Source organism: Solanum lycopersicum, chromosome 2 (genome assembly GCF_036512215.1).
Source record: "Solanum lycopersicum chromosome 2, SLM_r2.1".
NCBI classification, from domain to species: domain Eukaryota; kingdom Viridiplantae; phylum Streptophyta; class Magnoliopsida; order Solanales; family Solanaceae; genus Solanum; species Solanum lycopersicum.
The window spans coordinates 58,580,304-58,597,300 of NC_090801.1; the positions used below are offsets into that span (position 1 = coordinate 58,580,304).

General features: G+C 33.0%; 3 protein-coding genes across 17 annotated transcripts; 1 reads left to right on the forward strand and 2 right to left on the reverse strand.

Annotated features, from left to right (window-relative positions):
• The first annotated feature begins 281 nt into the window (after positions 1 to 281).
• Positions 282 to 3,308, forward strand: LOC101268159 (transcription elongation factor 1 homolog). 5 transcript variants are annotated; one of them, XM_069293638.1, is made up of 7 exons: positions 282 to 405; positions 495 to 532; positions 1,182 to 1,276; positions 1,548 to 1,671; positions 2,244 to 2,314; positions 2,916 to 2,937; positions 3,026 to 3,308. In XM_069293638.1, the coding sequence occupies exons 4-7, from the start codon at positions 1,559 to 1,561 to the stop codon at positions 3,087 to 3,089; spliced, it is 270 nt and encodes an 89-aa protein (XP_069149739.1). In that variant the 5' UTR covers positions 282 to 405; positions 495 to 532; positions 1,182 to 1,276; positions 1,548 to 1,558; the 3' UTR covers positions 3,090 to 3,308. The 5 variants fall into 5 exon arrangements, with proteins under 5 accessions (XP_069149739.1, XP_069149740.1, XP_004232940.1 ...); XM_069293639.1 differs by having other exon boundaries at positions 1,182 to 1,250; positions 1,352 to 1,671; XM_004232892.4 differs by lacking the exon at positions 1,182 to 1,276 and having other exon boundaries at positions 1,352 to 1,671.
• Positions 3,309 to 4,475: 1,167 nt separating this feature from the next.
• LOC101266385 (transcription factor VOZ1) lies at positions 4,476 to 9,198 on the reverse strand. Of its 2 annotated transcripts, none has more exons than XM_004232884.5 (5): positions 9,065 to 9,198; positions 8,252 to 8,492; positions 7,702 to 7,833; positions 5,457 to 5,964; positions 4,476 to 5,335 (listed from the first exon to the last, which is right to left on the reverse strand). In XM_004232884.5, the coding sequence occupies exons 2-5, from the start codon at positions 8,456 to 8,458 to the stop codon at positions 4,779 to 4,781; spliced, it is 1,404 nt and encodes a 467-aa protein (XP_004232932.1). In that variant the 5' UTR covers positions 8,459 to 8,492; positions 9,065 to 9,198; the 3' UTR covers positions 4,476 to 4,778. The 2 variants fall into 2 exon arrangements, with proteins under 2 accessions (XP_004232932.1, XP_010316788.1); XM_010318486.4 differs by having other exon boundaries at positions 8,252 to 8,503; positions 9,065 to 9,177.
• A 4,814-nt stretch (positions 9,199 to 14,012) lies between these two features.
• Positions 14,013 to 16,434, reverse strand: LOC101266992 (octanoyltransferase LIP2, mitochondrial). 10 transcript variants are annotated; one of them, XM_010318483.4, is made up of 3 exons: positions 16,125 to 16,426; positions 15,510 to 15,628; positions 14,013 to 14,835 (listed from the first exon to the last, which is right to left on the reverse strand). In XM_010318483.4, exon 3 carries the CDS (start codon positions 14,829 to 14,831, stop codon positions 14,154 to 14,156), a length of 678 nt encoding a protein of 225 aa, XP_010316785.1. In that variant the 5' UTR covers positions 14,832 to 14,835; positions 15,510 to 15,628; positions 16,125 to 16,426; the 3' UTR covers positions 14,013 to 14,153. The 10 variants fall into 10 exon arrangements, with proteins under 10 accessions (XP_010316785.1, XP_069149744.1, XP_019067844.1 ...); XM_069293643.1 differs by lacking the exon at positions 15,510 to 15,628 and adding an exon at positions 14,903 to 14,964 and having other exon boundaries at positions 16,312 to 16,422; XM_019212299.3 differs by having other exon boundaries at positions 16,312 to 16,420.
• Positions 16,435 to 16,997: the final 563 nt, after the last annotated feature.

Below are 16,997 nucleotides of genomic sequence, written 5' to 3' on the forward strand. Positions count from 1 at the left end.
ATTTTTTACATTTATTTTAATATAAATTATTTAAATCAGGAAATTATATACATATTCATTATTATTTTTTTCTGTATGTTTATGTGTATGTTTGAATTTGTTATTTTTATTTTCTTTCTTTATATCCACTTAAATATATGTTATTTGCGTTTCGAAAGAAACACAAAATATTCAGAATTCCTTTATTATTTTAATAATAATTTCGAATGTTAATATCTCTATTAATTTTTTTCCTTTTCTAAATCTCTTATATAAAATATATAGTATGTTATTTGAGACTTATCCAAAAACAGTTGTCTTTCCGAAATTGTACATACTAAAGGTTTTAGTATATTCTTTGGACTATATAAATATAAATACTCTTTTTTTTTTTCCAATAGTCGACAAACAACCGAGTGTGTAGCGGTGAGTTTCTCTTCATAGAATTTTTTTCTCTCTTTTTTTCCTTTCTCTTCATAGAATTTTCTCGTAAAATTTCAATCTTGTTTTCGCAGATAACGAAAAAGCGATATCAATCTCTGTTCTTCATCAGGTATATAATCTCTTGCTATGGCTGAAATGAAAGAATTGTTGATATTCCATGATTCTGCTTTGAGAATTTCTCTAAATCTTTATATGAATCGCTAGAAATAATTGTTTAGTTGAACTCTAGGGTTTTGTATTTTGGGAAATTTTACCGCTTTGAGTTATTGATGAATTCTGGGTTGAATACGGAATTGCATTCTGTTATTTGTGTTTTCATAGAGAATCCGTTGATTGGAGATTTGGTCGACTTTTCGTACTTGAATGTGTTCCCAAATATGGTTTATGATTATCTAATGGCACTTGATTTGACGTTATTGTATTTCACTTATTGCCTCTTGGAATGTTTCAAGGAAATATTCGGAAGTTTCATGCTGTTTATGGTCCAATGTACCTCTATTTTTCAGTGGAGCAAGGTTTTGATTAAAGTTCGATTGTATATTCTGTTATCTTATAAGTTGCATCATGTTGCGAGTGCTCGTATCCAGTTTTGAAGTTCATACCTAATTGATTATTTGAGGGGTTATTTATAGCTTAGGAATACGTATCCATACATGTTTGATGTGTCATCACCTTGGTAGTTACTGAATCTTTAGTTAGATAAGAACACAAGTACTGGCTTACAGCTTTCCTTATTTTATGAAACATGTGGACAAAAGGAAGAAGGTCGTATAGGTGGCACAAGTAATTCCCTGGGATAAGATACAATAACTAATTTTGGAACCGAAGTATGTGCGCTTGAAAGTGAGATTGTGTATGAACATGCAAATGTGTCTCTTAATTCTTCGTTTCTTCTGGTTTGAATATTTTACTTTTTTTTGCATAACAGTTAATGCTATGTAAGGTCGGCATAGTTGCTACATCTGATTTGTTCCTATCATGGTGCAATGAAGTAAAGTAACTCAAATTTGAGATGGAACCAGTTAAAACAGGGTGCAGAAGAAGCTATAAGTGTCACAATCCCCATTAATGATTTACCTTGGCTTCTTGTTGCTGATATGTGTTCCTAATTTTGTGTTTTACAGTTGCTTGAGCTATGGGAAAGAGGAAGTCGAAATCAAAGCCTCCTCCAAAGAAAAGAATGGACAAACTTGACACTGTCTTCAGTTGTCCTTTCTGTAGCCATGGCACCAGTGTCGAATGTCGCATGTAAGTTAATTACATTAGCATTTCTGTGTCCCGAGTTATTTTCTGCATATCCATCAGCTAGATCGGCTTTTCCATTCTTTAATGTGTACCATTTTAGACATTTTTTATGTGGGTAAAAGATAGAAGGATATGTAATTGTGATTGGATACCACTACGTGTACCTTTATATACTTCCCTTTCCTTGCTAGATCCTGTCACTTAGACTTCCTTTAGAAGAATATCAATACTTTTCCTTGGGGTTTGATTTGTGCACATCAAAATACCCCTCTTGGAATTAGTGCATTCTATGGAGGTATACTTGTAGAAGTGGGTAATAACTCCCAAGTCCAATAAGGGTGAGCTATAGTCCCTGTTGAAGGTGCTTGATAATTATAAACACACACACACAAAAATCAAAATCATGAAGCTCATCCTTACTGCAGCCAAAAGTAGCTGAGGAATAAGCTGTGTCTTCCTCTATAGGTCAGATAAATAAGTTCAGTAACGCAGCTAAAGTGTGTACTACCATTTAATTATTGTTGGACATTTATTTAATCTGTCAATCCTCAAGTTTGCACTTACCTGTTTTCCAGTGATATGAAGAACTTGATTGGGGAGGCAAATTGCAGGATTTGTCAAGAGAGCTTCAGCACCACTGTTACAGGTATATATCTCGTGATTTCTCATTTATTAATTTATTTATTGTTTCACTGAATCTGATTCATTTTGAAAAAGATGGTTCAATTGGTTTGACAACATAAAACATGGGAGGGACCAACTTAGAAAGATGGAAAAAGAAACTAAAGATATTTTCCTTTTATGTTCTACCTCATTGTTTTTTATGATCAAATCAATTATTATGTTCAATTTTAGTTATCTGCATGTTGTGCTTCTGTAAGATAAAAGAGTACAAGATGTGCTCTAAACGCCTTGTGTAAGATAAAGAATACAAGATAAGATATGCTCCATTGCTAATCATCAATACCTACAAATTTTTGAGCTGTGCTGTTGGGATTTTTTAGTTATCAAAAGGACAAGAGGACAAGCTGCATATAATTGTTTCAAGTTTGTTTTAGCACATTATTCTGTCCTTAGCCTGCAAAATGGAGTAGATAGAGGCGTGTTACAAATCTAAAATAAATGATAAAAGTGCCTCCCATCTCTTACGACATAATCTTTTAGATGAGCGTTACATGCTTCATAAAATAGCTTCTTAGTAATAGTTTCATTGTTTTGCTAACAGTTGTTACTTTTTTATCCTGCAGCACTGACAGAGGCCATTGACATGTAAGTTCATCCTAGCATTGCTTTGTGTCCTGCTTTCCTTCCTTCGTACCCCTATCCCTCTCATACTCTTTTTTCTGAAAACTTACAGATACAGTGAATGGATTGACGAGTGCGAACGTGTGAACAACCTTGAAGACGATGATGGTTCTTAGGTTCTAGTGAGTCTGCTTTAGTTGTGTAGTCAGTAGCCTGAAGATGATCTAAAGCCGACTTTAGCTTTGATGTTAGTTCTGTTGATATTTCTCTGTTTCATTACTAAAGTTGTACTTGAAGTTGCAAAAGCCTCTTGGGTTTGATAAATAAGCTCCATGTGTGACAGGCTTTCTATGTTCAAATAATTTGAAATAGATTATCGTGAATTATATTCTGAATGTGCTATTACAGGTCGTGTGAGATTGAATTTTACTCCATATGATCTAGTAGATTTCAACCAGGGCAACTAATATTCAAAGCTTACTAATAGTCAACAACTTATTCATGCTATGAAATGCTTGTGTACAATTTGCCTGTGCTATGTACCATCATCGATAGGAAACTTGGTTCAAATATCAAGATGGATACACAAGTTGGTTAAGAAAAAATAATGTAATTATTAGGGCAATAAATCCAATGAACCATTTGTCATAACGAAGATGGTAGCGTCACGTTTGGTTGAACAAGCACACTCAATAGCTTCTTATTTTTTGGTTTTAACTGAAGCTAGAAATTATTTTTTTCTAAAAAAATCAAAAAGCACATGTAAATAAGTGATATGTTATAAATAGAGAAGAATTTCACGTCAATTATATGTGACTAATAAAATCGATTTGATGAATAGAAACATCTTCGTAAATCATAAGTGATCAGAGAGTAGACTTCGAAGTATTATTTATCATTATTTTATCTACCATTTAGTTATAGCATTTACTGAACTTCATAGTAGTACTGTATCGTTCTATCAAATACCATTCATTATTTATTTTTTTTTCAAAATAGAAATGTAATATTGAATTACTATCTAATATTGACAGATGGTCACAAAGATATCCTTATTTGTCTTATCTCGTGTTGCCTTTGCACATAAATTATTGACAAGGAGGAGCTTTTAGTTATTTCAAGCCATGTTGCTACTACCAAGACAGCGCAAGACCCTAATTGGATTCTATTTCTAATTCTTGGTTCGGTTGCTTCCTAAATGGGCACAAACGGTAAAACAGAATCCGTCGTAAAAATAAGTTAGTCTCTTTTTGGAAACTATAAAACCTACTATCGAAATTTTATTTTATAACGGAAGTTGTAGTTAATCATGTCTTTACTGTCGATAAAAGACGTTACTTCATTTACTTTACTACATCCATGGATACTGTACACACCAAAAATAATCCAACATATTACCAATCCATGAATTTATCACACCGGGTAGAACTCTCAACCCATGCATATGAAACTGTCATTCCTATGTAAGTCATAACTACGATGAAAGTCAGGTGAAAACAGAGGCAGATCAGTAAAGCTTAATGATCATTCCTTGTCGTCACTGAATCCAGACACAAAAACCATTAACTGCATTCACTTTCATAACTTGGCTGATATGTAAAGTTAACTGAACAAGTAAACAGGGATTATCCACCTCATCTTCAAGTAGTTAAAAATGCTTCGAGGTTAGACTGTAACAACACTTTTAGATGACAATGATGTATTGACAAATGTACCTACGGGAACAGGAGGGGGGTTCCACAGATGCCTCCACCTTATAAGAAGGAAACAAGAACCTCCGTTTGACTCCAGCCACCACTGGAGGTTGAGTATAATACACAGACAAAATGCAACATATTTTAAAAGCACCCAACTGCTAATCCGGTCTACGTTATGTAGTAGCCACCTATATTATCAACAAGATAATCAGGGAAAGGTGCACCAGCCACATAATCAAACCCTTCAATAGCGGGAACAGTTTGATTTGGAGCAGGAGGCCCGTTAGTAACAACATCCTTTGAGTTGGCCTTTCCTCTGCCTTTAACAGAGCGCTTGTTCTCCAAAGGAATATCAGCAGAGAGCCTTCCCATTTGCTTTTGCAAATCAGCAACTGATTCATTCATTACTTTCCCTTTTGGACTCTTCTTCCCATCAACAAGTTTCAGCTCCAATCTGTACAAGGCCCATGCATCATACTTGTTGATCTCATATTCATACAAATGCCATTCCAGATTTTTCATCGGCTGTGGATCCATATAGTAGGATCTCTTCAGCCCTCCATAATCATTTATCACTTGCTTCCTAGACTCATGCCAACCCCGCCCGTTATAATCAGGCAGTGACCTCTGCTTTCTGTTTCCACTTTCAAATGCTCTTCGAGGCTTATCAAAGAAAAGCCATTCCCTGATTGTTTCACCCTCAACAACTTCAAGGTCAAAGAGCTCTGCAGAAGCACAAGCAAACGAATCGATATCAGATTTTACAAGTAAAACAAAACAAGAATAAACTGATCTGGTGCATGACATTCAGCAATCAGAAATACAGAACTGTCTTAGCACACTAACCTGGTGCATTCCAGGGGGACTTTGCAGTGGCAGCGCCCCTACATTCTGGAACCCCAACATCTTTCCCGTGTGCTTTAGCACTTAGTGCTTGGAAAAGTAAACTATCCTTTAAGCCAACACCCATTGGTCGAACAACTGGAGGTCTTCCAAGATAGCCTTCATTAGGCGCAAGAGCAGCATGATAGTCACTGCAGTAGTCATGAGACTTCTGGCACCAATCTGACCCCATCGCAGGTCGAGGACAATCCCAAAGTGCACATTTAGGTCCCAGGAAAGCAGAGGGTGGAGGGCTAATCTGAATAGGAGACAAATTCTCCTCTAGGCAGAGATTTAAAGCATCAAATCCAAACTGATCGAAATCTTGCTGCAGATCAAAAGAATGGTAATCTAATTGTGTTGCAACGCCTTCATTGTTAATCCCTGCATTGTTGACGGCTAAAGGTGTATTTTTGCATTCATCATCCAGCTGGTAACCTTGTTCCTGCATCACCGGGGTTGCATTGAAATCCTGCAGAAAACACATCACTTAACTAGTGAGGATTCATTGATAAAATTAATGGGTGAAACTGATTTGAGAAAAAAGAATTCAAAAGAAAAGCTAGTTGAAAAAGGACGGTCAAGAAGTCTCTACAAGGAGTGACATTCATTGGAGAATGAGGCTAGAAAAAGAAAAAATGCCGGCAAACGGATTATCAAATTGAAGCAAGAAGTAAAACTTCAACAAGATGGTCAGTCATGACACAATACATTATGAGGACACAATTTGGAGGAAAGCATTTACGAGTCCACAATACCAAGCCAGCTATATCAAAAAGAAGATTAAAGATTTAAAGCTGTCACTAGTCAACTACTATCTTGAGTCCTTTAGGCAAAAAGGAATTAGACACAACCAGCAAATGGTACGAATAAATTTATTCAACAAATGTAACAGAGAGAGAACTCAGCCTCTGTGAACTTTCCAAAGCACAGCTGGTCCCAGCCAGGATTAAAGGAAAAAATCCTGATGGGTTTAAGGCCAACAGGAAAATAGTCTAGCTATGCTGATCCTTTGAATATAGCAGAATGGATACAAAGGATGTTAACTAGCCCTAACTAATTTGGTGCGACAGTTGATTGATTGATTGATTAATGTGTAATGAGGGACTGAGGAAAACTGAATAACATTCACAGTTTCCAAATTTTGAGATACTTCCAAAAGCGCCTTCTGGGACCAGAACCGAAGAGATGAAAGACCAGCTTAATTGGTTTGGTTTGGTTATAACATTTAAAAACCCGACTTAATAGGTTTAGTTTCCTTATAGAGGAAAACCCATCCAAACCAAACCATGTACACTCTTGTCTGCAAGCTTCCAGGGGGCAATAGATCGAAGAAACTAAGGCAATAGTGGAGAAAAATTTATATAACAAAAATTAGATTCAATTTACAAGGAAACTAACATGTTTCAGATAAACCAAATTAAGCACCTACTCTACAAGAATATACGATCAAAAAATACAATGGACTTCCACACTGTGGTCTACCAGGACAAGAAAAAAAAAAGGTATATCACATATCGAGAGATCACTTTTCTGTTGATAAGGTAAATAATGTTACTTACATTGTAAAAGCTCCGCCGCATACAAAAGGCATACCAAAAGGCAGAGACTCTACAAAAGAATATGATTCTCTTCAAGTGACACCCAGTCGTCTATACAAATAGGAATTTAAGGGTGCACAAAAGAGCAATCAAAGACAAAAGGCTATTTCTCGAATGTACAACATCATTTCAATTTCATCTAACGCTCACCTATTTCTCTCTCCATACAACCCACATAAGACCTAGACGTGCACAACCTCCCACCCTATGGTATCATCCCTTACTTCTAACTAACCAGCAGCATAACATATCTCTGAGTGTCTCGTATCAACCACTGCATCCCAAAATAATACAATACCATCCCTACATGGATCCAACGCATATAGCATCAGCTAACATTAGCAATATTTCTCTTTCACATTCTCAGCTATCAAAATCGCAACAACCAATGATTAATTAAGCTGGGAAAATAAAAGATGGAAACTGGGTCAAATAAAACAAAGATGGAGAGTCTAGCAATACACGAACTACAATAAAATTGAAACTCCTAAGATGAATAACCAACCAACCGTATTCTAAAATGGATTCGGAGAAGGTTCATTCTGTTAGAAACAATAACGGTCAAGTGTCCATCACATGAACAAGATAATCTCAAGGAAAATAATTACCTCCTGGAAACCAGCAACATCTTGTTTTTGAGCATCAGGCTCAGGCTTAGGAGCAGCTAATGCACTGGTAGCATCATCTTCCTCCTCACCATGCAGCAGCCTATAGAGGTCTGATGAGATACGGCTTCCTCCCTGCGCACCATGTAATAAGATAAATGCTACGACTTCATGTGCATTAAAACTATAAAAGGCTTGAACACAGAAATATACTTAAAACACTAGCTCCCATGATTGCACACAATTACACCATAATGGAGACCGACACAATTACTCTTCAAGTGATTCAAATTTGCACGTGTAATATATCCAAAAATTTGTAAGCATTTGTTCAAGATACTTCAATCAAACATAACATTAAACATTACAAACACACTCAGATAAAAACACATGCAGGTCGACATAGAAATATCAAAATTTGATCACATTAATTTAAGACTGATGTGTACTGGCCAATATCAAAACATGGACATTGTGGACAGTAAAGGTAACTACACCCACTTCACACACACAGACACACACACCCCTAAAGGGACGAAAGGTTGGTTCTTGCCTGCAAAGAAGAGGCAGGGGAAGGCTCATTGAGCTCAGCTTTCCACTCACGAAGCATCTGGTGGACCTGCTCTTCAAGCAACCCAGCATCATGAGTTCGACTTTCTTTCCTTGCAGATTGCAGGTTCATGAACATACCCTGCAGATCATCAACGCGATTTTTCGCCTTGTCTTTGAAGAGCGCACCATTCTTCGAACCCTTCCCCATCTAATCAAACAGAAGAAACCCTTCAATTCTTCACCTGCAAAAAGCCTAAACATTCTCAGTTTTAAAGTAATCATCGTTATATGTTCCATTCCATTCCACCATCAAGCACAACACATAAACCCAAGATAACCAACAAGATCACATTCAAGATTTCATGTTAGAAAAAGACACTAAAACCCACAAAAAAATCCAACCTATGCACACAAAATCAAGTCCTAAACCCGAAACAAAATTCCCATACAATCAAAGTAACAACCACCAAAATTTGCCCAAATTTCACCTCAAGAACCAAAACTTCCACAACACCCAAATCAGAAAAGACAACATCTTGATCGATTCAACAAAAACCCAGTAAGTAAGGCGATCTTAACGGCGGTAGACAACCCATTTACCTAACCCTAAATCTAGGGAATCAAAAGAACATTAATATCATCACAATCAAGTAACAATTCTGAAGTGAATATACACATAAAGCAAGATTTAAAAGAAAAAAGAATAAAACATGGCAAAAAAATAGACAATTACTCACAAATTAGTCAATCAAAAAAAGTTTTAAAAAGCCGAAATTGGTAGAGTAAGCCAACCGGCAAGAAGAAGGGTTCTTACCGGTAATCGGCAGGTGGGTCGGAGGAGACGAGAGAGATTGCGGCCTCCGAACAGTGAAGAGAGAGAAAGTGTTTTTGGGTTTTGATTTCTGTCTGTGAAATTTTCTCTATATATATAATATCGAAAAACTTGTTTATATATATTTCTATCCAAACCCTTGAGAAAAATAAAATAAAAATCCACGTAGCAGTTGTTAATTACGATAAAAACTAAAAAATTAAATCCAACTGAAATTAAATTATTGGTGTGTGGTCTGATTTGATAAAATCATGATTTAATATTATATTAAATAGAAAACGTATTACGAATCAACTATATATATATAGAAATGGAATTTTTTTTTGAAAAAAATCGAAGGAAACATCAGTATATATTGTACTTTCTTTTTTCGGCAATGAATTTATCACATTTTAATTTTTGTATAGAAAAAATTGAAGATAGTTGGTGAATTTTTTAAAAAAAATATATTTTCATTTTTTTGCATGCTTATTTTATGGACATAACTATCTTAATTTGCAATACTTTATGACTTTCTCATTGGTTTTCGACACAACGTAGTCATGCATTTAACATAATAGATTTCTTTGCAAAATTGTCGGAATAATTAATATTGTTTTAAATAATAATAATATGCATCCTTATCTCAGATGTGTCTGCACTATTGCGAGTATTAGATAATAATGGTTTTGATTTTATTAGAAAATATTTTATTTGTGAAATTTTTTGATATAAATTTAAATTTAATCGAATATCAAATGAAAAATAAAAAATATACTGACTCTATAATACATATGATAGCTAATATTTCTAGGTAAACTCTTAATAATGAATCTAGGTTTATATTTATCAGTGGAACTATCAAAGTTATATGCTTCCTTCTAAAAAATAATTATTTACAACTAATAAATTTAGTCTTTCGGGTAAACCAACAAATCTTAAATATTATTTTATAGAATATAACTTGTTTTAGCTTTTATGATTTCTTTCCTAATAGGCGTACCGAGAGAAAAAATTGCATAAGGAAATATATAAAATCAATATCAATAAGACATGTAAAATCCATAATTTTTTATTGTTCTTTTACTCCTTAAATTCTCATTTTCAAAATCATTTTGAACAACAATGAGCATCCGAAGTATTTTCAATTAGGCATTATTCAGATTAAATCGAATAATTAAAATCAAATTAAATTAAATTTTTATTCGGATTGATTTTTTGTTTTTTTGGATTAGTTTGGATTATTAAATTGTTTTATTTGATTTTTTGGTGTGGTTTCGAATTTAAAAAATAAAAACTGAGAAAACTAAATAAATAAATATATATATATATATATATATATATATATTATTTAGGTTTTAATTAAATTAGAGTCGACCATCTTTTGTCCATTTTTTGTTATTGTCTTTCATGATGATTACGTCTATATTTTATATTTGAACATCTATAATAGGTATAGTTATAAGTATTGTGTTTTAAGTTTTACTTGTGATTTATGTTAGGAAGTGCATTAAGGGATTCAATATTGTTACTTTAGTTATATTATTAGGTATTGACATAATCGAATAATCAAATCGAGAAAACCCTAACCGAATAGAGGAAAACCAAACCAAACAAAATTTATTTGTATAAATTATAGGAACCACATATTATAAATACAAAATGACCTTTTATCCCTTTTAGAATTGAAATTACTAAAAATCCCTTAAAATTCAAGGAAGCGGGATACATCCAAATAGCACGGGATACATAAGTCCTGATACATCATATTTTGCATCTGCTGCTATTAATTAGGAGTAATTACCATGATTTTTTTATTTGTAACTGAAATCACGTAATTAATGCTATACAACTTGTGTAACTGATTAGTAAATTCAAATTTTAAATCAGATGATCTTCATAAATCAAAATTATTCTTGTAAAAGTTGATCTGCATACTAAGAAATAAAAAAAAAAGGTTTGAAGATGAATATCTCAATTCTTGCTGCGGCATTCTGGAATTTGGGTAAGCGATGTTAATTATGAAGGTTACAAAGTTCATGGTATTGTTGTTGGCCATTCCATTTCATTTGTGAATCTGAAAACGTTGATTTTATCAGAGCTTGAGATCGACACTGTTACAAAGGATATTGAAATACGATACATTGTCGAGGCAAGCTCATGTCCATTGAAAATCAAAAACGACATGGGTGTGAAACTTTATTTCGAAGTTAAAAAGAATGCATCTGGAATCGGCATGTATCCGCTTTGTATTGATACAACTGATAAAATTTTATAAATAACTAGATTCAACAGTGGTGCGTTTTCAATGTAACAGTAATGCTATATGAGTTTGTTTGTGTATGTGAAGTATCATATACATGCATATTATTGAAAATATGTTATATGTTACATGTAGATTGTCTTTTTAGTTATTCAAGTGTACAAAAAAATTGACTTGTTCAATTGTTTACTATATGATTCGTGTATACAACCTTATGAGTTATAAATTTGATATATTATATTCAACAGTGTTGGGTTTCAATGTAACAGTAATTAAAGATGAGTTTATTTATGTATATTATGTATCAGATACATTCATGTGATTGAAAATATATTATATTTTTCGTGTATACTCCCTTATGAGTTATTCTAGTGTCCCAAAACTTGACTTGTTCAAATGTGTACTACATGTTTCGTGTGTACTGCCTTATGAACTATAATTTTGATGTATTACATTCTAGTGGTGCTTTGCACTGTAATATTAATCTGTGATTAGTTTGTTTATGTATATGATGTATCATATACATTCGTATAATTCAAGTTGCTAAATATGTAACTGCAATATTTGTACATGTATGTATTATAACTTATGTATCATATACATCATTTTTATAAAGTGAAAAATACTTAAAACTCAAACAATAATGTATCATACACATTAGATCTTAAGTGTCATATACTTCATTTTGTAAATTAACTGTCAAAAATATTTAAACTAAAACAATAAAATTTTGTACCTTAACGTTATAAAGCAACAACTGTGTCTAAAATAATAACTTGAAAACACATAACATTAATAACTAACAAACTATTGTAATACCAATAAGCTTTTAAAAAAACACAAAAGATAATTGTCTTCAACACAAAACAACATAAAAACTTGTTCATCCTGTCTCAGCTAATTACTAATCTATGTTAACAATGTCATCTTCAGTTGGTGTTGTGAATTACCATCTCCAGATTTACACTCTTCCATAATATTTGTAAACTCACACGATGAAGAGAAAGAAGGAGACTAAAATGTTTGCCCTTAAAAAACTTAGAAAATCTGGTTAGAAAGAAGGAGACTCCTACAAAATATCAAATAGATATGGCTGCAAATTTGTACTTGAATTCAAATTTTGTTAAACTGCAAACGTGTGGAATGGGGAATTCAAATTAGACAATTATACACCTAAAACGTAGGGAAATAAAAAAGGAATAAAAAATAATATGGTAAATTTTAATTGGGGCTGTTAATGGGGAAGTGGGTAGCTTGAAAATAGAATTTTGTTTTAGTAAAGTAAAACTTGCCAATTGGGTGAAAAAAGGGTGGAAAATCCTTATGTATCTTTCATATTTTTTTAATTGGGGGGAATAAGGGATTTTTGAAATTTTTATAATAAGTAGGGATAAATGGTTATTAAGATAATTAAAGGAGTGTAGTTAAGTAATTTTTCCAATTTATTTTGAATTGGATTACACTTTTACAAAATCAAAAATCAGAAAGAATCCAAAATAAATAGTGCAAAACCAAACCAAAACACTGAATGCACATCCCTACTCTGGACAATAGGAACATAAGAAATATTATATCTTATTAAAAAAATATTATCTATTATTTTTTTATTTCAACTGTATTATTACGCTCAATCATATCACTACTAATATAACAAGAAATTTATACGCGTCACTATTATCAACATATCCGAGAAATAAACAATTGAATATATTACTTTATTATAAATTTATTGCAGGATCATGTACTTATGAAAACTCCTCCAACTTTCTAATATTTCAAGTATATATAATCTTTTCACTGACTCATAAGGTTTTTTCAATTTACTTTTTGTAAAAAATAAAGCATCATAATTTGTAAATGACTAAATAAAATGACTTCACCACAAAAAAAAATGTTAGCAACATAAGCATAGAATGAATGCTTATTTTAATTTTATTTTTAAAACTTTGATTTTATACATTAAAAATATATCAAAGATTAATTTACCCTTTAAAATGCTTTATGAATTATAAATCTGATTATTAATATTATTATATATAATGGACCAAAAAAGTTAAAAGAAGAAACGAAAAAAGAAACACTAAAAAATAGGACTCCATTTTTAGAATTGGTGTGGCACAAAGAGATTGGTCCTTTTTAACCACATTGAGAAAGATAGAAGCTTTTTGTAGTCAATTCATGATGCCTCCCATTCATATAGGGTGGGACTGAAATGTGCTAAACTATAAAGATCGATTTAAATCTTTATTAAGATGAATAATGTATTAAGAGAGTGGATTATTAATTTAAAAGGAATTATTAAACAAATCTATTATAAATAGTAACTTACAATTTCACATCTAAAAAAGCTAGAAAAATAAATTTCAAACAAAAGTATGTATAATGAAAAAATAGAAGTATTAGGGCCCTCTCTTGTATTTCGATTTAATCCCTCAATCCTATTGAGTCGGTCTTAGAGCTCGTTCATATTGCTGGTCTCAAACTTGAAAGTTACAGAGTCAATCGGAAACAATCTCTCTGCGCCACAAAAACTTTTAATCTTACCCTCCTTAAACTTTACTTATGGGGTTAGATTGAATTTGTTTTGCTTTGTCCTGTCCTCAACAAATATGACTCACCTGTGCCTCCATAGGGTCAAAGGAATTCAGGTTCCTCGTAAACAGGACTAAGGATGTCAAAAATTCAAAGTACAGCACAAGAAATTTGCTTTTGATATCATAGCTTACTCGTCGACAATGCTAATCTGATCAAATGAATGAATGTCTACTTATACAAAAAAAATTAGTCAGATAATGTATCAGCCTATGTTAACATTAGTGCTTAATCAAATTATAACACAGACTTATCTTTTAAGACAACGTCGTTGTACCCAAATATTCTTACAAAACAAGCGATCAACTGCTCCTGTATCACATCTTCAGCGGGAAGCTCTACATCTGTCTCATTCTTCAAAGACGTAACACCTTTATTGACAATCCCACAAGGCACAATATGCTTAAAGTAGTTTAAATCAGGGTCCATGTTGAATGCTAATCCATGAGATGTGATCCCAGATGAAATTCTAACTCCAATCGCGCCAATCTTTCTGTCCTCAACCCAAACACCAGTTTCGCATTTTTGTCCAGCCTGTGCTTTCACACCATACATAGATGCCAATTCAATCATGGTTAGCTCAAGCTTCTCAACATACATTCTAGCCCCTAAACCAATATCTCTCAACGAAACAATGGGATATAAGATTGCTTGCTGAGGACCATGAAATGTAATGTCACCTCCTCTTTGCGTATAGTGAAGTTCCGCCCCCATGGACTTGAGCTCAGAATCAGGAATGAGTAGATTATGAACTGTTTCCCTTTTGCCAACTGTATACGTCGGTGGATGCTGTAGAGATAATAGGGTATCAGTAATTTTTAGAGCTTTTCTATCAGTTGCCAGCTTCTCTTGCAGCTTCAGTGCCTCCAGGTAATTTACCGTGCCCATCTTCCAAACCTCAAGACTGCGCCTCATTTGCCTGAACATCACCGAACAATCAATCATTTGTGTAATTGAAGAATACCGAAACAAAATGACAAGCTCACGATATCAGATTTGATGGCCGGAGCAGTTTCTCAGGTCACAAACCTATCCCAAATGTTATACTCTGCATTTTCTCAAAGTAAAGACAAAGATACACGTTACGTGCATAGAAGAGTTTAAAACAAATCTGAACTATTACAATCCAAAATAAAAAAAGTTCGATAAAGAAAACCTACACTACCTAAACTAGCCTATTCTATGCTTCATCCGGTGTCTAGGGGTTCTGTCCATAAACAGCATCCATTCTCACATTTGTTTTCTTCCGGGAAATGGATACATGATATTAGAAAGCAAATAAAATCACACAAGCAATCAAATGTGTCTCAAATTTTGCCTACCTGAACCTCATTCAATAGGCTAATATTGCAATAAAACTTGTTCCATAATTTAAACAGAACTTATTCTAAATCATTAATCAATTAGGCTTCTTTAATCACACAAATCATCTTTCATCCCAAATTCACCTATTTAGCAAACCATCATTATTCCTTTTAACAAGTCTTCATTCTAAACAAACAGATTGTCCATTCCATGAATCACAGAATCACATCGCCAGAATATCAAATCGAAAAGGAAACGAAAATGAACATAGATTTGAAGAACTGGAACCTCGCTTCTCTTTGCAATTTTGGCTATAAACAGAGAGCTCTAGAACTCGGATTGAGAACAACACTCGGAGTGACCCATGACCTCAAATGGTACTGATCGTTCTCAACAGAGACTTTCACCTGGGATATATACATTTTAAATCCAACTTAAAAATTTGTCTTTGAATCTGATTATTCAATGTAATGCCAAATCAAGATCTGGGGTTTTCCTTTTTCCTTCTGTTATTGGATAAAGTATCAATTACATAATTTAGTTTACAACAACAAGAAACACCCCTTTTACAAAATACAACCCTCTATACTCAAAACTCAAAAGTTAAGGAAGCTAACAAAGCAAGATCTGGTTTTTTTTCCCCTTCATTCACCTACCATACATCAAACATAAAAGCCCCTTAAAAGCATATGACTGTTACATCAAAATATTCACCAAGAATGGATTTTCCCCCCATTTACACCCTTTAGGTGAAGCTATATTTGGCAATAAGGGAAAAAATTTAATACATTTTCAGTTCTTGCTGAAAGAAGAGTAATTCAATACAGTTCTTAAGAAAAAGGGAAACACTCAAATCAATTCAAAGGAAGAAAAGTATATAAATAAGGTAGAGAGAGAACCTACAAGATTTTTCAGGGGAAGCTTCAATTCACTGCAAAATCTTATTTTCTGTTAATTTTCCACTCCATTTCTTTCCACCCTTTGCTTCTCACAGTTTTTCCATTATTGGGTTATTGGTTGAATTTTGAGTTTTTCAATATGAATTATTCGGTAAATTGATAATCTATTAAAATTATAATAGGATTCTTACCGGTAATCGGCGGTGGGTCGGAGGAGACAGGAGAGATTGCGGCCTCCGAACAGTGAAGAGAGAGAAAGTGTTTTGCGTTTTGATTTCTGTCTGTGAAATTTTCTCTCTCTCTATCTATATCTATGCATTGAAAGGACTGGTTTTGTTATAATAAAAATCTACGTGGCAGTTGTTAATTAAGATAAAACTAAAAAATTAAATCCAGCTGATTTGGTAAAGTAATGATTTAAATAGAAAATGTATTACTAATCAACTATATGTGTATAGAAATGGAATTTATTTTTTGAAAAATCCAAGGAAACATCAGTATACATTATACCTTTTTTTTTATGCAATGAATTTATCACATTTTCATTATTGTATAGAAAAAATTGAAGATAATAGGTAAATTCAGTTTTTTGTATGCTTATTCTATGGGCATAAGATCTTTATTTGCAATAAGATATGACATTCTTATTGGTTTTTGACACATTAGTAGTGTTTAACTCTACTTTTTCTTAGAGTAGTTGCATTTAATATATACATTTCTTTGCATAAGTGTTGAAATAATCAAATATTATTTATAAGAAAATTGTTCTATTTTTGGGGGATAATAAAGGAAATATATTATAATATGCATTATTACATCATATGTGGCTGCATTATTGCCAGAATCATATAATAGTATTGGATGCATAATAAATATA

Bases quoted from the DNA above. Each gene is read 5' to 3' on its own strand.
- LOC101266385 (XM_004232884.5), bottom strand. From the start codon at position 8,458: ATGGGGAAGGGTTCGAAGAATGGTGCGCTCTTCAAAGACAAGGCGAAA. The intron at 5,965-7,701 runs GTAATTATTTTC...TGTTTTCTGCAG, and splicing joins ATGTTGCTGGTTTCCAGGAG to GATTTCAATGCAACCCCGGT. The intron at 5,336-5,456 runs GTTAGTGTGCTA...GTGCTTCTGCAG, and splicing joins GTCCCCCTGGAATGCACCAG to AGCTCTTTGACCTTGAAGTT.
- LOC101266992 (XM_069293641.1), bottom strand. From the start codon at position 14,861: ATGATTGATTGTTCGGTGATGTTCAGGCAAATGAGGCGCAGTCTTGAG.
- LOC101268159 (XM_069293638.1), top strand. From the start codon at position 1,559: ATGGGAAAGAGGAAGTCGAAATCAAAGCCTCCTCCAAAGAAAAGAATG. The intron at 1,672-2,243 runs GTAAGTTAATTA...CCTGTTTTCCAG, and splicing joins ACCAGTGTCGAATGTCGCAT to TGATATGAAGAACTTGATTG. The intron at 2,315-2,915 runs GTATATATCTCG...TTTATCCTGCAG, and splicing joins CTTCAGCACCACTGTTACAG to CACTGACAGAGGCCATTGAC.